The sequence below is a fragment of the Brachycentrus maculatus genome, unplaced genomic scaffold (assembly GCF_059751285.1).
Source record: "Brachycentrus maculatus isolate JH-2025_06_01 unplaced genomic scaffold, ASM5975128v1 h1tg000559l, whole genome shotgun sequence".
NCBI lineage: Eukaryota > Metazoa > Arthropoda > Insecta > Trichoptera > Brachycentridae > Brachycentrus > Brachycentrus maculatus.
In genome coordinates, this window is record NW_028281302.1 from 1,156,404 (window position 1) to 1,180,261 (window position 23,858).

The 23,858-nt window shown below is 35.4% G+C and overlaps 1 protein-coding gene across 1 annotated transcript in view; it reads left to right on the forward strand.

Annotated features, from left to right (window-relative positions):
- Positions 1-23,858, forward strand: part of Dhc36C (Dynein heavy chain at 36C) — a 66,849-nt gene that overhangs the window by 34,742 nt on the left and 8,249 nt on the right. The window contains exons 42-67 of the mRNA XM_088273180.1: positions 199-371; positions 448-589; positions 1,630-1,743; positions 1,833-1,943; positions 2,288-2,476; positions 3,217-3,446; positions 4,032-4,257; positions 5,492-5,674; positions 6,229-6,454; positions 7,661-7,806; positions 9,171-9,366; positions 9,764-9,992; positions 10,619-10,772; positions 11,327-11,460; positions 12,299-12,524; positions 13,844-13,891; positions 14,060-14,201; positions 15,016-15,194; positions 15,905-16,068; positions 16,839-17,044; positions 18,505-18,650; positions 19,264-19,416; positions 19,502-19,631; positions 19,898-20,139; positions 21,326-21,482; positions 23,486-23,652. Of these exons, the coding sequence (XP_088129306.1) occupies positions 199-371; positions 448-589; positions 1,630-1,743; positions 1,833-1,943; positions 2,288-2,476; positions 3,217-3,446; positions 4,032-4,257; positions 5,492-5,674; positions 6,229-6,454; positions 7,661-7,806; positions 9,171-9,366; positions 9,764-9,992; positions 10,619-10,772; positions 11,327-11,460; positions 12,299-12,524; positions 13,844-13,891; positions 14,060-14,201; positions 15,016-15,194; positions 15,905-16,068; positions 16,839-17,044; positions 18,505-18,650; positions 19,264-19,416; positions 19,502-19,631; positions 19,898-20,139; positions 21,326-21,482; positions 23,486-23,652 (4,413 nt within the window). The remainder of the gene's footprint in view (positions 1-198; positions 372-447; positions 590-1,629; positions 1,744-1,832; positions 1,944-2,287; positions 2,477-3,216; positions 3,447-4,031; positions 4,258-5,491; positions 5,675-6,228; positions 6,455-7,660; positions 7,807-9,170; positions 9,367-9,763; positions 9,993-10,618; positions 10,773-11,326; positions 11,461-12,298; positions 12,525-13,843; positions 13,892-14,059; positions 14,202-15,015; positions 15,195-15,904; positions 16,069-16,838; positions 17,045-18,504; positions 18,651-19,263; positions 19,417-19,501; positions 19,632-19,897; positions 20,140-21,325; positions 21,483-23,485; positions 23,653-23,858) is intronic.

The following is a 23,858-nucleotide window of genomic DNA, read 5'->3' on the forward strand; positions in this document are numbered from 1 at the left end:
TTCTGGAATAACTTGTTCTTCTTCTTCTTCTTCTTCTCTAGCCTTCTATTCTCCACTGCTGGATATAGGCCTCTTCAATGATTTAAATATACCTTTTATATGACCATCTTTTGAATTTCTAATGTAAAAAAATCTCAGCACTAAAACGGCTAAATTCATAGTTTTTTTTATCAAGTTGTGTTCTTTTCTTACCCCCAGGTAACGGAAACAGAGCTGAGGAAGTTAATGTACTGTGACTTCGCCAATCCTAAGGCTGACACCAGATTCTACATGGAGGTCACCGATATGGACCACCTTACCAAGACTGTGGACTCTTTCCTCTTTGAATTCAATAATATGACCAAGAAACCGATGAACTTAGTACTATTCAGGTACTATCTGGCACCGCGAGTATTATATTTTCAGGCGAAACAAAAGATTCTGAGAAAATGATGATTTCCTTTCCAGGTTTGCTGTAGAACATGTTTCCAGGATATGCCGCATTGTTGCCCAACCGAGATCCCACGCTTTGCTCATTGGTCTCGGAGGGTCTGGAAGACAATCTCTATCTAGACTGGCTGCTCATATAAACGACTACGAATTGTTCCAGGTATGAAGCATACCTGCGTGACAAACTGCTCTATCTGCAGTTTAACCCTTCTTTTCTGTCCATTTTGTTTGTGTTTTTATTTAATTTATTTATATACATAATAAAAATCCAGATGTAAATAAATGTACATAAATGTCCGCCTCCGTAGCGTAATGGTCAGCACGCTCGGCTACCGTTCTGGAGGTCCCCGGTTCGATTCCCAAGGGGGGTAAAAATAAATATAAGTAATTTTTTCACTGTAATATTTATTCAATATTACCATGGACTGGTACCTGAAGCGGAGGGCTGATCACCTTTCCTTCATGTGTAAAACGATCATGATAACACTGCGTTTATAAGACACAGTGTCCTATGCACCATTGGGGTGCGGATAAGGGTTTTATATATATTTTATATATATATAAAAATAAAAATTAATAATAATGCAAGACACAGACTTCTACAGAGGATATATTCTACAAATTGCCACTCATGACGACCTAACAACTACATATACGCAATCCAAAAATTACTCACTCAGATATTAAATGGAGAGTAAATGCTGGGAACAAGAGTGAATGGTGCAGTGATTTCTGTTTACCATTTACTTAGTTCATTTCTAATGTATGGAAGTGATACATGAGTTGGCAAAAGAATGATGAAAGTAGGTTGGATGCAGTCGAAATGCAATCTCTCATACAAATTTGTGGTAAAACGGTGTATGATAGATGTTCAAATTGTGAAATAAGGAATGAATGCAAGGCTGAGATTACAGAAAGAAAGATAGGTATGTTGAGATGGCTTGGAGATGTAGAACAAATGAGTGAAGGAAGAACTGTAAAACAAATTTATGAGGCGAATGGAGTCGGAAAAAGAAGCAGAGAAACATCGAGGAAAACTTGGCATGGTCAGGTATGTCAAATACTTTGAAGCGGTCAGGTCAGGAGTCTGAATAATTGTCGGGTTCGTATCAGAACTCCATTGCATCTTAAGTCATGAACAGTGAGTTTATTTTTGTAATTTTCGCATTGAAATCTATTTTATAATTTTTTTTTTAATAGGTTGAAATGAGTAGACAATATGGACGCTTTGAATGGAGGGAAGATTTGAAAACGCTCCTAAAAAAAGCAAGTTTACCCGATCAGCATGTGATATTCTTGTTTATAGAATCGCAGGTATGTATATATAGAATATAAATAGTTTTTGCGTTAAAATAGCAGACTATTGGTTCATCGCATTAGATAAACTTTGTATATGTTTTAAGATAAAAGAAGAGGGCTTCCTTGAAGATATAAACAACATCTTGAATTCCGGAGAAGTCCCTAACCTGTTCTCTGCCGAGGAAAAAGCTGAAATTTGTGAGAAGATTAGAGTGGTAAGTTTGGAAATCTTTTTATTTTCAAACATAATATTTCTGTTTTATTAACAAATTACCCCGTTTTAAATAATACATTACACTACAACACTACGCATTGTAATATGACGTATTTTAAATTAGGAGTTTCCTTGAGAACCATTTATATTTTCTTACATTGAATAGATTGATCTTATTTTTAATATGTAACAACATTTTGAGTGTGTCCAAATACTTGTTTACAAAATCTGGATTATCTCCAATTACAGGAGTTATTTTCATATTATAAAGCCCTGTAAATGCTTAGACTTCCGTATTCTTCTTCATCTTTGATGAGATGTCAAAAAATAAGATTATTTTTATAGATCGATAAACAACGGGACAAGTCTCTGCAGACCGATGGTACCCCTGTGGCTCTATACGGGTTCTTTGTTAACATTGTGAGGGAGCAGCTCCACGTCGTGCTTGCCATGAGCCCAGCAGGAACATCCCTAAGGACCAGAATAAGGAAGTTCCCTGCTCTGGTCAATTGCTGCACAATTGATTGGTTCCAGGTACTAAGTCAACCATATTAACACATTTTAGAAGGGTGATTTTTATGCCTGCAGACTGCTGGCGACTGGATTTGATAATTATATACATATAGTTAAGATCTTAACAAAGAGATTGGTACATAATAATATATATAAAAACATTGGATAATTCCTTCTTTTCTGCCATTGAAATGAGGCCAGCGCAGAAGGTAAAAATACCCTTAGGGCGTTTGTCCACTACACGGGATTTCACTGTCCGGCAGTCTGGTTTTGAAAAATGAAAACGACTACGACAGTTTAGCGTGATTGAATTTACGCGCAGCAAATTCACGCACCGATCAAGAGCTCCGATCTGAAGAAAGATGGACAAAAGCACAAGCCAATCCAAGCCAATCGTTGTTTTAAAACCCTAACTGATATGCCGGATGGTAAAATTACACGGAATTCCGGGTAGTGGACAAGCATCCTAACCATCCTTAAGCATCGATGGACCGAACGGGTAGAGATACCTTTCCCGTACGAACTATGTTAACTAAACAAATGATGGTCTTCTGTCTTTCCATGTGATTTGTTGCGAGTACAGTAGAACTTTGACGATCCAGATTTCAATAATCTGTATCAATCAAAATATCGATACAAATAAGATATTGGTCCTAGACATTCTAAAGCTTTTCAGTGTTTAGATATCGCCATGAAGTGGTTTGAGAGTAGCGAGGTTCTACTGCATTCATATTTAAGATAATTATTTTCCTTTGACGTAGGAGTGGCCTCCGGACGCCCTATTGGCAGTGGCCACTCACTTCCTGAAAGATCTGGAGCTGACCGATTTGGAAAGAAAGACAGCCATAGAGATGTGTCAAATATTCCACGTTAATACGCAGGAACTTTCTGAACAGTTTTATATTAGATTGAAACGGAAAAACTACGTTACTCCAACCGCCTACCTGATGTTGATTTCACTTTTCAAATCTCTTCTGAACATCAAAAGAACGTAAGTCAAAAAACTGTATTGTATGTTATACTGTACTGTATGTTAATACACATTTATTTCTTAATATTTCATAATTATATCAGAACAAATAAAACCATTAAATCTTCTTTTATAAAATACAACCATGAAACAAAAAAAAACCTTTTGGACATTTTAGAAAAATCCTATTAGCAATGAACTTGTTAAAGAAAACATGAAACAGTAAAGTATTTTTTAAACATAAATAAGAAAAAGAAATTTATAAAAATCACCAATTTATATGTGCATATTTATTATTCCGCCTCCGCGGTGTAATGGTCAGCACGCTTGGTTGCCGAACTGGAGGTCCCGGGTTCAATTCCTAAAGGGGGGTCAAACAAATAAAAGTGATTTTTTTACTCTTATATTTATTCAATATTACCCTGGACTGATACCACAAGCGGAGGGCTGATCACCTTTCCTTCATGTGTGAACGATCAAGATAACACTGTGTCAATACGATGCAGTGCCCTATACACTATTGGGTGCGGATAAGGGTTAGAAGAAGGATTTATTATTATTTCAAATAATTTATCTTATGTTTATTATCTCTAATTATGTATTCAGCGAAGTGTTACGAGCGGAGAAGCGCTACCTGGTCGGTTTGGGTCAGTTGGAGACTGCGGCCAAGTCTGTGGGGGCCCTCCAGTTGGCCCTGGAGAGGCTGCAGCCGCAGCTGGCGGCGGGGGCTGCCGCGGTGGCCGAGACCGCGGCCAAGGTGTCGGCAGACAAGGCGGCCGTCGCCATTGTGGAGGAAACGGTGCTCGCTGATCAGGAAATTGCAGATGGACAGGTTGGAATTTGAGATTTTTAATTTAAATTTCATTTGGTAAATACCACTTTAAATTTTTTAATTTTTTTTTATTTATTTAATATATTTACATTTTTAAGTATAACATAATACATTTTAAACATTTATACACTTGGAAAACTTTTATATTTCGATTCGCTGTGCCTCTCCAAAAAAGAGACTGAGATCTTGGGCTTGGAGAGGGACTTACACTCGTGGTTTAATGTTATATAATAAATGGTTAATGTAATGTAATATAACAAATAACTTTATTTATAGATTTTGCATTTAATTTATAGAACTCCATTTTAATTTATATATTAAATGCTGAATCAAACACTGATTTTTTTATGATAACTTAGTAGACTAAAAAAATCAGTGTTTGATTTAACATTTAATTCATAAACCACTATGTTCGCCTCCGTAGTGTAATGGTCAGAACGCTAGGCTACCGTATTGGAGGTCCCGGTTTCGATTCCAAAGGAGGGGGGGTGAAAATAAATAAATGTGATTTCTCACTCTAATATTTATTCAATATTACCCTGGACTGGTACCTGAAGCGGAGGGCTGATCATCTTTCTTTCATGTGTTAACGATCAAGATAATACTGCGTTTAAATGATGCAGTGCCCTATGCACCATCGGGTGCGGATAAGTGCTTGAAGAAGAAGAAGAAATACCATTTTATCTTTAAATCTATTCTGACACGTGTGGATGCTTCTGCATCATTTTCAAACACCACATGTGAAGCCAAGTCTAAATTTTACAGTTTTGTCTTTGGGATATTGAAGGATGAAGAGGGAGTAGGAGCTTTTTTTATCACTGGGAATATGGGAAAAAGAGGGGACGCTAAATCCTTTTGCTTTATACTGTTACAATAAATTATACAAGGGTAAATAATACTAATATGTAATACCATAATAGCGTTGGGATAAGTTTGTGCGTCGGGAAGTTGACTACTTTGAAGGGCACCCAGACATGTATTTTCCAAATAAAGTACATGTTGTTTTACGATGTCAGCCAACATAATAATTGAACAGGTCAATTATAATTAAATTTCGAATTTAGTTTTGGTCAGATAGTTGAAACGTAGCTAATTCATCATATTACTGACAATGAAAACATGTTTTTGTATACAGTTACATGACAATCGCTTGATCTTGGTGGCTACTGTAATATGACCATATCACAAATGACTCGAAGTGTGGAGATCGAGTTAAGATTGTATTATGTTTCAGGCCAAAGCTGCTCAAGCCATAAAGGATGAGTGCGATGCGGATCTCGCGGAAGCCATGCCTATAATGAATGCGGCTCTCGCTGCCCTTAATACCCTGACACCGGCAGACATAACCTTCATCAAAACGATGAAAAATCCTCCCAAGGCCATTAAACTTGTTATGGAGGCTGTATGCATTTTGAAGGTAAATAAAAACTTAATATATTATACATATATTGATTAAATATTCAAATGTTCATATCTATAAATACTTAACTAAGCATCACGCCGCTTCCTCGCAGGGGTAGGCAGAGAGAATAGAACGCCACACCACTCTGTCTTTGCAAACATTCTTCGCCTCTTCCACGTTCATGCATCTCCTCATACATACATACCCGCCGATTGTTTCGACTCCTAACCTGACCACTTTTAAGTATTTGGCATACCTGATCGTGTCAAGTTTTTCTCAGTCTTCCTCTGCTCCTTTTTCCAATACCATTCGCCCCATAAATTTGTTTTACTATTCTTTTCTCATCCATTCGTTCTACATGTCCAAACCATCCCAACACACTTTTCTTAATGTAAATACTTGTTAAAAAAATGTGTTTTTTACAGCATTGATGCCATGATAAAAAAATATAAAATTTTAAAAACAACTCTCCCCAGATACAGTTTTGCCCGCAGAAACTCACTCCAGGATAGGTCAAGTATAGTAGGTCAACTGTTCTTTATTCATTCAATGAATTAATATAATTGTAGGAAGTAAAGCCGGAAAAGGTGCCGAATCCCTCAGGAATAGGAACTGTGGATGACTACTGGGGTCCCTCTAAGAAACTTCTCAATGACATCAAGTTCTTGGAAAACCTCCTCTTGTTCGATAAGGATAACATACCTCCGCCCGTCATGAAGAAATTGGAAACCACCGTTTTGAAGGATGAACTCTTCGTACCGGACAAAATGAAACAGGCTTCCCTTGCAGCTGAAGGTAAAAAAATTCTACTCAAAATAAAATTGCTGGCAATGTTTTGAGTGTGTCCTAATTTAGTTTTATCCACCTTAGTGGATAAAACTAGATTAGATTAGATAAAACTAGATTAGTGGATAAAACTAGATTAATAAAACTAGATCACTCCTTAGAGCTGTTTTTATACTAATATTTAAACATACACCTCCGGCAACATAAATAGTCGAACCTTTAAAAAATAGAACTTAGACGTTATTACGTTCATTCTAAAACATTTTCCAATTTTATGCTTTATATATAAAGCTATATGTATGCTTAAATAATAATAAAACCCTTATCCGCACCCCAATGGTGCATAGGGCACTGTGTCATATTAACGCAGTGTTATCTTGATCGTTTACACATGAAGGAAAGGTGATCAGCCCTCCGCTTCAGGTACCAGTCCATGGTAATATTGAATAAATATTACGGTGAAAAAATCACTTATATTTGTTTTACCCCCCTTGGGAACCGAACCCGGGACCTCCAGAACGGTAGCCGAGCGTGCTGACCATTACACTACGGAGGCGGATGTATACTTTACATCAATGAAACTTTAATTTTGACATTTAAAAAATATTATGAGGGTTTTTCTATTCGAGATAAAAAAAAGAATTAAAAAGTGAATAAAACTTCTTCTTTATTTGTTATGCTTGTAACGTTTTAAACTTATATATAGAATTTTTTGAACATTTATTTAGTAAATAGAACACCTTAAAGCATCTAAAAAAAATATTATTTAATTAGAATAGCATTAATACTTTTTTACGACCGTCTTTGGCCTTTATCAAGCTATTTATTCATAATGGCATGGATTTGTAAAGCTTGGATGTCTGGGTATTAACAAAGCCTACGACCTATTATAGGCTGGTTCACAAATTTATTCAATATTCTACCCATTATTGACAGCCACACTACTCAAAATTTAGAAATTTGTATTTGTCCTCCAATTGACGCCTTCAATTTCTATAAATTTGAGTTCATTTCATTGGGTAAAGTAGTAAGTAGAGTAAACTCAATGAATGCCACTAACCAGCCACATTGAATACTTTATCTATATAACTAACTAACTAACCAACCATCATGCCGCAGTTCTACGCAGAGATAAAACGAGAGAATAGAATGCCTTACCAATCTGTCTTCGCAAACAATCTTCGCATGTACCAATATATTTGTTTGTTTTTATAGGAATGTGTAAGTGGGTGATAGCTATTACGAAGTACGACAAGGTGGCTAAAGTAGTAGGCCCCAAGAAAGCCGCGCTCGCTGAGGCCCAAAATGTATACAACACCGCCATGGCTGCCTTGGCTATCAAACAAGCACAGCTGAAAGAGGTATATTACGTTTTATTTTCATAAAACAAACTAACCATAATTGAATGAATAGGATGCCCAGTGGCGGTACTTCCCTAGAAGCCCAAAAGCCCGGCTTGCCTAACAACTCCAAATATAAATGACTTAATCTAGACCAAATGATTAAAAATACATAATTAATGTGTACCTGTTTTTATTATTATGATTATTACACACTATGCATGCCATTATATGATGATGGTACTTATTGGTGATGGTTGATATCTGAGGAAGATATTTTATTGTAGTGAACATTTTCTTTATTTCAAGGTGATGGATATACCTTACAAAAGTTATATGTATGCATATTTTTACAATGATTACAATACATTGTTTGTATTTATAATACTTTCTGGGTGCTTACTATACTGGGAATGATATGAGGTGAAGAAATTATAGGTACATCATATATGATGTAATATATTAACATTTTAACGAATGTGAAAAAAAATGGGTTTGCCTTACTGGTAAACCTTAAGCACGCCACTGAGGATGCCCCACCACTCTGTCTTTGCAAACATTGTTTGCATCTTCCACATGCATCTCTTCATAAACCTGCTGATTATTATTTTTATGAGTTGTCTAAAAATTCTTCATGTCTGTTATGTACAAGGATTTATAGCACGTTCTGTTTATATATCGAAATAAAAGTAAATGTATATAGTACATAAAAAAGTGAATGAGGTAGATCCCTAGAATCAATACAATAGATATAATGGATTCAATATTTAAATCAATCAAGATTGGTCACAAAGTTAATTTATTTGTCTTTTCCTTCTTGTCATTAACCGGCTGATTATTCCAACTCTTGGCCAAGTATTTTTTTAAAATATTTTAAAAAAATACTTGGCCTTACCTTGCCCAAGTATTTTTTTAAAATATTTTTTTAAAAGAATAACCAACCCGCAAGGTCTCTTCTTAGAGGCTTGTCAGCAGATAGGATAGTAAGGATAGGGAAGGTAGATGTGAAAAATACACCACAAACACCCAGACCAATTGAAAATAAATCATTCTTGAATTTGTTGTTCAATTCGCCGAAATCGAACCTGCAATGCCAGTTTCGCAGTAGGGTGTCTATCCAACTACGCCACGGCGCCTGAAGTATTTGATCATGCCAAGTTTTCCTCAGTCCTCCCATGCTAAAAAAAATAAATTCTTTCATCACTTCATTTCGCATGTCCAAACCATTTCAATAATGGTTATCTCAGCCTTGCATCATTTCCTTATTTCACTATTTGATCATCTATCTTACATCATTTGTGATCGATTAAATTCAGTCTTCTTTCATCCATCTTTTTTTATAACCTGATAATAAATATTTCCTCTGTTATCTTGCTCTCTCCAAGGTCCGAGATAAATTGGCCGTGCTGGAAGAAGCTTTAGCTGAGCAGAACAGGCAGTTGAAGGCGCTGGATGATGAAGTAGACCTGTGCGCCAACAAGCTGATGAGAGCGGAGATGCTCCTCAGCGGGCTCGGCGGAGAGAAAACCCGATGGACGGCGGCAGCCAAAAACCTGAGAGAGAGTTACGGCCTTTTGACAGGTAGACCTGCAAATTGACTGAGAGATGGTTTTTAATTGTTAGAGTGCTCAGAATCAATACATTGACTCTATTATAAGCGCGGCCATCACTATACCAATGATGGTTCCAGTGTATTTTGGTTGTTGAGTTGGGATGTTGTGTCACAGCGTTTACGTTTCTTGAGTTCGGATTCGTCAAGAATATTCTTAAATACACAAATTTATTTAATTTTTACTGAAAATTTAACTAATTTTTACTGTTTTTGCCCTTACAATGTTGGATTCGTGTAATATCAATGTTGAAAACAACTGTCTTGACATCAAAAACATCAACAATAAAAAAATGTTTTACTCAAAATAGTGATGAAATGGGAATGTTTATTTGAGTTATTTCATTAATGTGCTATTGATTTCACCAGGTGATGTGTTGATAGCCGCGGGCGTGATCGCCTACTTGGGCCCGTTCACGGCTATTTTCCGACAGTCTCGCATAACTGGCTGGTCGGAACAGTGTACCAAGCTGGGGCTCTACTGCTCCCCCAACTTCAGGATGATAGACATCCTGGGAAACCCTGTGACCATCCAGCAGTGGAACATTGACGGACTGCCGGCCGACGATTTCAGTGTTGAGAGCGCAATCATAATCAAGTTAGTCACTATCCTCAGGGACTTGGATCCCTGAGACCCCTAGCTTTCATTGTTTATCTCATTCTACCTTCTCTTCCTCCATTTCCTTTCCCATATTGCACATAATAGACTGGAATGGCGAAGGACGTATCATTTGTTGCTGCCAACCAATCCAAAAGATTGAGACCACAGAAGAAGATAGCAAGCAATTGTGGCTTGATGTGAATAATCAGAAGAATTCAGTCCATTATTGCTGTCTAGCTTCCACACAGTTGTGGCGCACAGTAGTTAGAGTGAAATAAATAAAATGTCTTAAGTAAATATTAATACACATGGTGACAAAGACCGTTGGACCATTAATTTGACCGTAGATTGCACAAATATTTATCAAAACAATAAACTAATGACTATCAAGTTATCCAGTGAAACATTCTTTTAGAGGAATTTCAAATCCCCCACTTGGGTCTTGGTAGTTACGGAATAGGCACAGCACAGAAAGAATCACCTTGTCTTCAATCCTTCCAAAATGCACTGGGGGCAGAGTGTGGATAAGTGGATTTTCACACCCAGTTCACTGATGATAAAGGCGTTTGATATGCAAGTCTGCTTTTCTAAAGATGAATGCCTCTCTCCATCGTGTGTTCAAGGTCCGCAACTCGATGGCCGCTGATGATAGACCCTCAAGGGCAGGCCAATCGCTGGGTGAAGAATATGGAGAAGAAGTTTCATCTGAACATTGTCAGACTGACTCAAACCGACTTTGCCAGAGTATTGGAAAATGCCGTTCAGTTTGGACAACCGGTAAAGCTTATTTTATTTTATGAAATTATAATTTTTTTCCTGTTTTTAGATTGGAAAAGTTAATTTGAATAAAAACATAAAACACGAGCCCTGTAAACACCTAGAAATCCAATAAAACTTCTTCATTTATATTAAGATGCGAAGGATGATAATCTAAAACAACCTTCCATTATCCTTTCCATATTATTTATTGATTTGGTTTTAACTTTGTGGAATAACATGATGATTTAAATACAAAAAAAAAACATATGTTTAAGACCACTTTTTGAGTTGTTAATGTAAACACCACTTTTGAGAACTAAAAATGTTCTCATCAATAGATGAAGATCAACAGCCCATCATCTGTTATCTGTATTATATATGTATAATGTTAAATTATGTATTAAATTAAAAATAACATAAACAGTGATTTTACAGCAGTTATTTTTTTATGTTAGATAGGTACTTTTTTCTTTAAAGCTCTGTCATTTCTTCCATACTTTTTGGTGTGTCTGTATCACTTGCCCTGACAATTCATAATTTGAAGGTGTTTATTTATATTTCTAATGTACAAGGTTATTTTGGAGAATGTGGGCGAAGAACTGGATCCGATGTTGGAGCCACTGCTGCAGCAGCAGACCTTCAAACAGGGTGGCGCTACATACATCAAACTCGGTGACAATATCGTTGAGTACAATAAAGACTTTAGGTATGTAAAGATGTTTAAATTTCCACGATCATCTATTTTATGTTCTAAGGTGGAACGCAAGAACTAAAACTTATGTTGATATAAGGATAGAATGCAAGGCTGAGATAAATATTTTAATGGGGCACGTGGAACAAATAAGTGAAGAAAAATGAGGCGAATGTTGATGGAAATAGAAGCAGAGGAAGACTAAGGAAAACTTATATTTAAGCATGTTCAAGTATTTAAAATACTTGAAAATCAGGTTAGGAGTCGTAATAATCGGCGGGTATGTATAAGAAAATGCATTACCTAGCAGAGGTAAAGATTACAAAGACAGATTGCTGTGGCATACTATCTCTCTGCCTACCCCTGTTGAAAGTAGTGCAATGGTTAGCAAGTTATGTAGTCTGTTACATACTAATTAGTATTAACTTACATGCCTCGCTGACAGTGATAAGGACTTTGAAACCATTAGTGATCATTTTTATAAGATCACTTTACACACGTGTAACATTCACCGATTCTACCCATTTCTGACAACCACACTACTCAAATTCTTGGAAGTTCTATGTATATGAAACAATTTTGAAACATTTTGGTTTAACCAAAATTGGTTCATATATATAGAACTTCCAAGAATTTGAGTAGTGTGGTTGTCAAAAATGGGTAGAATTGGTGAATCATTTTTATCTTTGATCGCGAAAAAACTTTGCATAATTGATTTAATACTGATTTTTTTTAAAGTTTTGTTGAATGGGTCCCAATAGAAACCAAAAGTATCTAAACTAGACCTGAGAACGTGGCCGGAGCTTTTAAAGTTAGTTAGAAAATTACCATGAATGGATTGTATTGTTTGTAGATTCTACATCAGCACCAAGCTACGCAACCCTCACTACATGCCCGAGGTGGGGGTTCGAGTTACTCTGGTGAACTTCATGCTGGGCACCGACGGACTGGCCAGTCAGCTGCTGGCCAGGGTCGTGGCGCAGGAGAGGCCTGAGCTGCAGCAGGCCAAGACCGACCTCACCACGCAGGGCGCCGAACACAGGAGGCTGCTGCAGGAGATCGAACAGAAAATACTAACGGTAGGGCTATGAAAAAATCTAGGTCAGAAATATCTTCCATAGACAAAGCATCCATTTTGTATGATGATAATAACAATTCTGGCGCCTTAACCGGTTAACTGCCAAAAGCGTCTTATGACTCACAATTTTCTGTGAATGGAGTGCCGATTAATATAAATTATGTCTTAAGACGCGCTGTTTTAAATGGGCTTTTACTAAAGGAAATCAATTATTTAAAATGTACAAATATATTGAGCGCATAGTGACATCTATTGAGAATATCTTTGCATACTTAGTATTGAAACAGAATTTGTTTTTACCACTTTAAACGTAAATTAAAGAGAGCTTTGTCGTCGGAACAACTAATGGCGCTCAGGGTTGTCCAATAATTCCCAAGTTGCCGTCACTGCCGAATCTGATGACAGTGATTTTAGTGTCGATTCTGATTATTTTAATTTTTTTTTTTAGAATCATAGTGTGTGTGTGTGTGTGTATACTTTTAATATTAAACTAACATAAACAATTACTTTCGACATATAATTTAGTTTTCATATTTTCTATGACAAATTTTGTGACAACCCTGCACCATGAACAATTAATTTTATGATTATGGATAAATTATTGCACAACTGGCGCGCTCTTCATTTATTTGGTAAGTTTTATAAATAAACGTTATTATACTTTCAATAACGATATGTTAAGAAAGTTTTATTTTTGTCGTAAAATTCGCAGCGTGCTGGGTACCGCCATTAATTTAACCGCCATTAAAAGGTTAATTTAGTGGTTATGTTTAGCAGTTAAAGGTTTAAAGTTTTGTTAGGTTACATTAAAATAATGAAGCATCCATTTTGTATGATGACAATAAAGCGTCTGCCTCCATATAGTCTAGTGGTTGGCTTGTTTGGCCACCGTGCTAGATGTCTCCTGGCTTCGGGGGAGGGGAGTCAGTCATTCTCAGGGGAGTCAGTAAATATAAGAGGTATTTTATTCATTAATTGATTCCGCTGTCACTCTGTGGACATCTATCCATTTTTAATTTAAATTTTACATTAGGTAACCACTATTTTTTACAGGTAGTTTTTCCCTAATATGAATGTAATTTTATCCTGGGCCAGTACTTTTTAACACAGATACAACATCTGAGAAGTTTGCGGATTCCAACTGTAAAGTGGGATTCATTACCTGCCTTCATATAATCACTGATCGAACACCGTGTCATTCCGATGCAGTGCCCTATGTGTGGATAGATGTCGGAAAAAGAAGATTAAGGGACAGTTTAACATAGCAAATATGTATTTATCTTCTTGAGATCATTTTAAATTGTGTTTTTGATATTTTAGGTGTTGTCAACATCTGAGACACTCCTTGAAGATGAGGAAGCTGTTCAAGTAAGTCCATACCACAAATGTATTTGTTTGTTGGTGATTTTTGACTGAACAAGGATGATATTATTTATAGAAAGCAGACGTCTTTATGACTTACTCCTCCATACGTTAAAGTAATGAAATTGTAGATGATTGGTTTAGTTTAGTTTAAATAACAATCTTTTTTTTCAGATTTTAAACTCCTCAAAGTCAACTGCGAATGAAATTAGCGAGAAACAAGTTGTGGCCGCTGAAACTGAAAAACAGATTGACAAAGCAAGAAAGGAGTATGAACCTATCGCTGAGCATGCTACCATATTATTCTTTTTGATTGGTAAGAAGTCCACCCTCTGTTTTGCTTTTTTTTAAACTTGTTGACTGCCATGGAATTTTTTAAAAATTATTTATAACATGTTACATTATTAAAAACTCAAATTGTGTCGCCTACTGTCAAAATCCGTCAGATCCAATTTGATTAGATTTTAAAATATATACTCTATCGGAATGCTAATTGTGGGTTTCATTGTTTAAAATAATTATATACTTGAAAACCCTGCTAAAAAATACTTAAAAACAGTGTTTTATTTCAAATTCTGTTGTATTCATGGAACTTGCCTTTTGACCCATATCGGCAAGATGACGTCATTATCGGTTTGTGTCTTGTGTGTTTTTTTTTAAATACTGAATAATTTTCTTAAAAAATGGGAAAATTCATGATATTTTATCTAAAGATAGACAAATCTTTTAAACAAAAATGTTACCCGAAGAATTTTGCATTTTTTATAAAATCAACTTACATGGATCTGGCGTATTTTGAAAGTATGCTACACAATTATAGTACATAATTATATTTTCTTTTAATTTTTTTATAAATTTTCTGTCAGCATCGATTAATTGTTCTCTTCCCATGCGCCATCTATCCATAGTAGCACTGATAACTAGGAATTTTATCCTAGCTGCAGGAATATGGCGAGTAAACACAGTACGAGATAACTCACAGTCGGCGTCCTAGCAAAGAACACAATCTACTAGTAATCTTGTAGTTGGCAGTCAACATGTTAATTTTATTTATTTATCATATTTGTTATATGAGTTATCATTGACTGTTTTTTTACGGACTTTGTTCTTACTAGTTGAATTTTTTTCAGATGGTCTCTCCAACATCGACCCCATGTACCAATACTCCTTGGGTTGGTTCGAGACACTCTATTCTGCGGCTATAGACAACACTGAAAAAGTGGACGACATCACCGAAAGATTGATGGATTTGCGGCAATACTTCACCTACTCGCTGTACGCAAACATCTGCCGGAGCTTGTTTGAGAAAGTATGTAACAAAATTTTCAACAGTTTAACTGACAAACGATGATCTTCCGTCTTTACATGTGATTCATTATGAATACACATTTTGTAAATTAAAAGCATTGTGAACTTTTTAGTATATGGTAATATAACACTGTCCTTACCATTCATTGTTCACTTTGTGGAACTGTAATATGTTATCATTCATCATTCACTTTTGTAAAGTGGTATTACCTAAGGTGAATGATAAATATTACAGTAGAACTTTGTATAGATACAGATCAATCAAAATAAAATTGAAAAAACATGTCGTTCTTACACATCCTGCTACACATGAAGCCTTTCAGTTTGAAAATCAAAACATTGAGAATCGAATGTGACAGCAGCTGTCAAGAAGTGTGCTGTCTGCTATGAGCAATGTTTAGTATTGCGCATCTAGCTGTTACGTTCAACAGATGGCACTGCCATGATAGTAATTTTTGTTTTTGTTAAAAAGCATGATTTTACCTCTTGCAGGTGTATTTAAAAACACACACATATTCAAATGCAACGTTTTGTTAAAATTTTAAAGCAATCAGTGAATAATTTTAGGAGATTTAAGATTTTGTACAAATGAACATTAACATTGTTATTTATATAGATACTTTTGTTTTAATCTCTCTTCAAGTTGTTGTTATTCTTGCAAAGAACCAGCAGATTAGAATGTATGAACATTTGTAATGTTTTGTTTTTAAGGACAAGCTGGTATTTTCCCTGCTGCTGACTGTCACCATAATGTTGCACGAAGACAAAGTTCATTTAGCTGAATTGATCTTTCTATTGGCCGGAGGAACGGCAAAGAGTGCTCCGAAGTGTCCCGTTGACTTCCTTTCACCGAACGCATGGCTCGAAGTATGCAAGTAAGCACCTGCGACCTACATACTAACTTATTGGCCTGTGAATTTATCGACCTGTGAACTTATTGACTTGAGAACTTATCGACCTGTGAACTTATTGACTTGAGAACTTATTGACCTGTGAACTTATTGACTTGAGAACTTATTTACCTGTGAACTTTATTGACTTGAGAACTTATTGACTTGAGAATTTATCGACCTGTGAACTTATTGACTTGAGAACTTATTGACCTGTGAACTTAATGACTTTTGAACTTATTGACTTGAGAACTTTTTGACCTGTGAACTTATCGACCTGTGATTATATCGACCTATGAATTTTTTTTTCTTTAAGAAAATAAATATTTGTGTTGTTATTATTAACAAAAAATACTTCAATTTCATACTATTTCTGTGAGCCTAAGCACCTCATTATTAAAAATAGGTATCAAATTGTGTTAGAGTGGGTTCGAACCCAAAAACTACGACTCAAGAGTCCGTGACACTAACTACGAGATCACAACCCGACACTTTATCGACCTTTTTACACAATTTATCGACCTGTGAACGTAGTGACCGGTAAAACGCAATAAACAATGGTGAATTTTTCATTATCATATCAGTCCTTTAAGATCTTATACAAAATGTAAGTCTTGTTAACTCAGCTATACCCAATCTCACATTTTCTTTATCTAATACCCTCTGATAAACCTTTCAACGTCGCTCAGCCATATAGTTGGTGAATATCCTGTGAGCTACTTGGTTTCCATTTGAGATTATTTTTTTTTTCATAGGCTGAACGAATTCAAAGATTTCAAAGGCATACAAACCTCTATAACAGAAGACGAGTCCTGGGCAGAGTATGTTAATTTGCCAGAACCGCAGGAATCCCCGCTACCCGCTCCTTGGGACACAAAAATCACACCGTTCCAACAATTACTTGTCATGAGATGCATCCGACAGGACAAAATGGTACCGGCTGTGCAAGTATTTGTGGAAAGTAAGTTTGATAAAGAATAACAAATGAATATCTATTTATATTCAGTTTAAATTTGTGATTCGATTTTTATTTGTTTATGGGCTAAGTCCATTGAAAACGGTTATAATTAGCGATGAAATAAATAGCTTTATTTATTTATTTGGCATTAACTTTGTCGATGAACATGATGATTTGAATTTAAAAATAAAGCACTTGTATGAGACCACTTTTTGAGTTCATCAATGTAAACATGAGTAGTTTTGAGAACTACAGATGCTCTCATCAATGTTGATGTGAACATTTATAGTTTTCAAAACTAGCTATGTTTACATTAATAAACTCAGATTTTCATTTGTTTGGCAATTATTTTATTTTCAATTAATTATCTTACCTATATAATATGAATAGTAGTGCGATGACTCAGGTAGGTCCCTAAACCGACGTGTCAAGCTGCCAAGTTGGCAACAGTGACATAGCAGATACTATAAAAGCACCAATACACTTGCAATCGCTCTCTTTTCATCCACCCACTCGACCAACTGCATCCAGAGCTAAGACCTTTGTGTAGCTACATTATTTTTAACTTAATCCAGTTATTTTAATTTTTTAATAGTTTTAGATTCCTCAACTTAAATGATATTTGTAATTTAAATAAAATAACAGTGTTCTTTAAGTAAGTGAGTACGACTTTCATTGCTTAGCAATATTTTGATGAATACAAAGAGAGGTATTCACGCATCATCATATAATACTCACACCTCAGTGGTATTAATTTGATCAATTCATTCACTATGTCGTATCTGGCCGGATAGAAAATCAAGGCTAGATAGAATGGATACCGAATAATTACCAAATATCCGTTTCACATCTAGTAAAAATATAAGAATTAAATTTTACAATATGAGGGTGATATTTCTATACTAACAGTCTTACCTTCCGGGTCCATCTCCCAGCTAATACATGTGTCGCCTACTTTAAAAATCTGCCAGATCCAATTTTATAAGATTTTAAAATATATACTCTATCGGAATGCCAATTGTGAGTTTTATTGTTTAAAATATTTATATAAAAAATACTTCAAAACAGCGTTGTATTTAAAATTCCGCTTTATTTCCTTCTGACCCATATCGGCCAATCAGAGAGCGGGGATAGGTCAAAAATTAAAATGACGTAATTATCAATTTGTGACTCGTGTTTTTTTTTTAAATACTGAAAAAAAACCAAAAAAATGGGAAAATTCTCTATTTCATAACATTTTATCTAATGATAGACAAACTTTGAAATATAAATGTTACCTGGAGAGTTTTACATTTTTTGTAAAATCGACGAAATATATATATATATATATATATATATATATATATATATATATATATATATATATATATACATATATATATATATATATATATATATATATATATATATATATATATACATACATAACTGATGTTTTTTTAATTTAATTTTTTTGTTTTCAGAAACTATGGGTGTAAGATATGTAGAACCCCCATTGTTTGATCTGGGTTCATCATATTCCGATTCCCACTGCTGCATCCCATTATTGTTTGTATTGACTCCAGGATCAGATCCCATGGGAACTCTTTTCAAATTTGCTGACGATCAAGTGAGCACAACTATGGTTTATTTTTATTAATAACTAGCTATACACAGGCTATGGCTATGGCTTAGTCTGATGAAATGGAAAACAAAGAAAATAGACAGCATACATTTTTAAAACAGTTTCTACACAAATTCTGGATATTTTTATTGATAGTAAGAATATTGAAGTCTGGGCATTTACAATGCTTACGACTTTTAAATAACATAAAGTAGACCATAATTAATGTTACACGTGTGTAAATTGATCACTTAAATCACGTTATGACAGGTCGGAAGCCCATACTTCTATATTATTCTTCGCCTTTGCTAAGATATTGATAAAAATTCTCGAAAGAAAAGATAATACATTAGACACTTGAGATTATTGCACCACATGGTCTAAATGTCTGACAAAAGCTGATTTGAAATATAGTAATCGGGATAAACTAACTAACTAACCGTGACATCGCTTCCCTCCGGGGGTAGACAGTGTGAATAGAACGCTACAGCATTGTTGGCATACAAATGCAACAGACTTCAAATTGTTCATTTTATCTCTAATATTTAACGAACCTTTCAATTTTTCATTCATAAATATAGAACAGGGTATAAAAATGATGAATTGTTTCACTTTGTAGGGTTTCGGCTCGTCTAGATTGTTCTCCTTGTCTTTGGGTCAGGGTCAAGGGCCGATTGCCGTGAAAATGATCGACGAAGGCATGAGGAGTGGAAACTGGGTCATTCTGCAGAACTGCCACTTGGCCAAGAGTTGGATGCCAATGTTGGAGAAGGTAAAATTTAAATTAGCTGCCAAATCACGTATGTTTGACTTTTTTTCTCTGCATTTTTTATAACATTTCTCAATCATTTTGTCAGATTTGTGAAGGCTTGCAGCCCGATTCAACGCACCCTGACTTCAGGCTATGGTTAACTTCTTATCCGAGTGAAGATTTCCCCGTTTACGTCTTACAGAACGGTGTCAAAATGACCAATGAACCTCCGAAAGGTAAACCAACTTTTTTCAGAAAAAAACAGGATTGATTCTTTAAAAGAAGTCGTATTTGATGTTTTTTAAAAAAAAATTTAATCTTTAATCATTTCTAAGAATATCCAAGAATCTGGAGTCCAGAATTGACCTCGCCTCGTCTTCAAAACTAATTGGAGATTAATATGACACCGGGTTATTCCTTCGCAGTGCTTTATGCGCCAGTAATTGCAGATAGGGGTAAAATTAGAATTGATTATGAAATGGTTTTTGAATTGATTTTCCAGGCTTGAGAGCGAACATTGTGAGGTCTTATCAGAGCGATCCAATATCTAATCCGGAATGGTTTGAGGGGAACAAGCAACCGGAAAATTTCAAGAGACTTCTCTATGCGCTGTGCTTCTTCCATGCCGTAGTGCAGGAGCGAAGGCAGTTTGGGCCTCTGGGCTGGAACATACCGTACGAGTTCAACGAAACAGACCTTAGAATCAGCATCACACAGTTGAATATGTTTTTGAACGAGTATGAGGTAGGCAGGGTTCCTATATTATTCAACCGATTGCAAATTAACTTACAAGAGTAATTGTGTGCGTGCCCGCGGTGATATCCATAAAATGGGAGCAAAAACGGGAATAGAAATATGTGTAAAACTATTCTCACATTATGACAGTTTTCTCACACCATTTTGGCATTTGGAAACACAGAAGAATCTCACTTTGTATCGAAAACCTTACCGGTATGCAGAAGGATCTAAGACCATTGCATATATACAGGTTTTCAAGAATTAATCCAATATGAATGTTCAATAATGGGCAGGATGGTGAATGTTACACAAGTGTACAAAGTGATCGCCTAAGCCAGCCAAGTGCCAGGTCGTAAGCCCTGGGATGCTCAGACTTCCATTTTCTTTCATAAAAAAGGGAAGAATGATACATGTTTCATGTTAAGTTGAGACACCTTTAGAATCTCACTTTGTTAATTTGTCGGTTATTATTTAAAATTCAAATTTTATAAACTAATGTCTTGTTTGATAGATCTGAATATGCATACCTATATTGACTAACAATAATTCATGCGTTCATCAAACAGAATGCATTTTTTATGTCAATAGGGACACTAACATTTAAAAAGAGCTTTAAAAGTAGAGGTCAATATAAAAGGATACAATTGAGTCATAATTATGTCTCTGAATGTTCCAATAATGGTATTAAAAAAAAAAGAGAATTGCATTTATTATTTACCTTACTTATTATGTGTGTCCGCCTCCGTAGTGCAATGGTTAATACGCTCGGCTGCCGTTCTGGAGGTCCCGAGTTTGATTCCCAGGGGGGGGTTCAAATAAATTAAAGCGATTTTTTCACTCTTATATTTATTCAATATTACCCTGGACTGGTACATGAAGCGGAGGGCTGATCACCTTTCCTTCATGTGTTAATGATCAAGATAACACTGTGTTTATATGATGCAGTGCCCTATGCACCATTGGGGTGCGGATAAACGTTTGAAGAAAAATGATTTTGTGCAAGGTTAATAGATCATTAATTAGATTTTTTTTAAACTAAATAAATTTGTTTTTATTTAAATCTGTGTTGGGGACAGGAGGGATAATCTAGTGTGGGCCAATCAGGAACTTCTCAGCATTTGCTCATTGCCCAATATGTATTGATATTTGAGTCCACAATCTTTGTGTGTAATTTAACATTTGTAATTGATAGGACGTGCAATATGTAGCGTTGCGATATCTGACTGGAGAATGTAACTACGGGGGAAGAGTAACGGATGACTGGGATAGGAGATGTCTGAACACAATTCTCAGAATGTTTTACAACCCCCAACTTGTCACTGATCCAAGCTATGTGATCGAGCCCACAGGTATGTGAATTTCCCTTAACAAGAATTTGTATTCAAATTTAAAACAACTATTCATCATAGTTTATTTATTTAAAAATTTAACAGAATATTCACATTTTTCATTTACAAAATGAATAACAAATAAAACAGGTAATTGTAATATTCCAATTACAAAATTTCACAAATGTCAAATGAACAGCAAGAATAAAATATAGCAAAAATTAAAAAGATTAATAGGCAGACTTAATTTAGAGCTAAAGTAAAAATAAAAAAAAAAAACATAAACAGTTTTAAGATTTACAAGTTAAGAGCAATAAAGTAAAAATAAGTGCTATAAGGCAATAGCAAAAAAGAAAACAGTAAACACATAAAACAAAACGTTCGCCACAGATACGTAGTCATTCGTATATTGATACGTAGTATCAATATATTTATATGTAGCATCAATACATAAATATCTCCCATGTGAACGAACCCAGCGCTGTAAACAAAAATTTGGACACATTCAAAGTATTGTCGTATTTCTTATCTTATCAGGGATATGTAACTTTAGATAGTTATGCCAGATATTCCATTGTATTCTTCTCCGTCTGAGTTTGCATTACTGAGGGTTGTGACTCTTTTGGAAGCAATGTATAGGTGTAGAGAATGTTCCACATACATCTACAACTCGAAACTGGAACACTTATTTGTTGATATTTTGCATATCTTCCAAATGGAATTGGTTACGTGTTCAAATCACGTCAATACTTTAGCTATTTTGAAACTTGGATGAAGTCTCTTATCTATCAAAGCAAGTGGTGATATAATTATTTATAAAACAGATCATTGATCATGGGATACTGGCGATAGACTGAGATGTGATACGCATTGCTACATGTAGTACTAGTGAAAAACTGAGACAGTAATGCACTTCGTACCTTTGGTCAGTGTCAGGATAGGAATAATATGAGATAATATATAATAGCAACCATCTCATAAAATTTACATGTCTGTTCTTCCCACTCAATGCAACTGTGCACACGGTTTGATGACATGTCGCTCACTCCTTTCAAGAGCGTCATAAATAAAAAAAACTTGATAATTCAGGAGAATGTTTTTTAAATTAAAAAATATAATACAATGTATTAAAAATAAATATCAAGCCACTTATTGAACTTTTTACTCTGCAACAGATCTTTTTAGGTAAAACCTGAAGTTTTTTTCTCCATTTGAAAAATATTAAGTACTAAAAAAAAAATAAACAATACCTTTTCTTCAAAATGCAAAAACAACACTTTTTGCCCTGTAGCGGGTTAATATTAATTAAAAAATATGCCACTTTTGCTGGGATAAAGAACATTTTCTGGACATTCCGAAAGCATGCACATCTGAAAATTGACAATTTTTGATATATGATGTTGTTGAAAGAAGTGAGCGATGTATGTTTTTCATTAAAACTTCTTCACTTACAACAAAATGCAAACGTACTTAACAAACTAACTAATCACCACGGCGCTTCTGTAGAGTGAAGTAGAGGGAATAGGATCCCACCGCACTCTGTCTTTGCAAATATTCTTCGCCTCTTCTACATTCATGCATCTTCTCAAATATATGCGCTGATTATTCTGATTCTTGACCTGACAGTTTTCAAGTGTTTAAAGAACTTGATCATACCAAGTTTTTTCTCAGTTTTTCTTTGCTTTTATTCCCAACTAGATTCGCCTCATCTATTTAATTTAGCATTATTTTCTCATTTGTTCCATATTCTTAAACCATCTCAACACACTTTTCTTAATTTCATAGATAATGCTTAAATCGGCCTCTCATTATTTCCTAACTTCACTATATGAAGATCTCTTATAAAATGTTTGCCGCATTGAATCTCTGTGGGCGTGAATTTCGATTGCATTCAATCTACGTTCAATCTTCTTTTGTCAACTCCGCGCTTCACTTTCATAAATTAGTTTGGTACGTATTATCTGAACTAGCAGTGTTGCTAGTCTGCTAGTCTGCTAATTTATATATTTTATTTTAATTATCAGGTACCTATTATGTGCCATCTGTCAAAGAGCACGGAGAGTTCATCGCATTCACCAGAACTCTGCCCATCACCGCACCTCCCGGAGTGTTCGGGATGAATGATAACGCCGACATCACCAAGCACTACAGAGAGGCTGAACAACTTCTGGGAACGGCCTTACTCACTCAGGTTTAAAGCCAACCATAAACTCCAGCTTATGCAAACTTGCATTCAATTTGTTTTCATCATAACCCTGTTTAACTGTTTGAGTGCTGAGAATCGATCTCCATCCACTCTGGTATACTTTGTCAAAGACACAGCCCGTCAATATACCGACGATGATGCCAGCGTATTTTGGCGGTCAAGCTGGCAGGCGGTGTCGTAGCCTGCACATT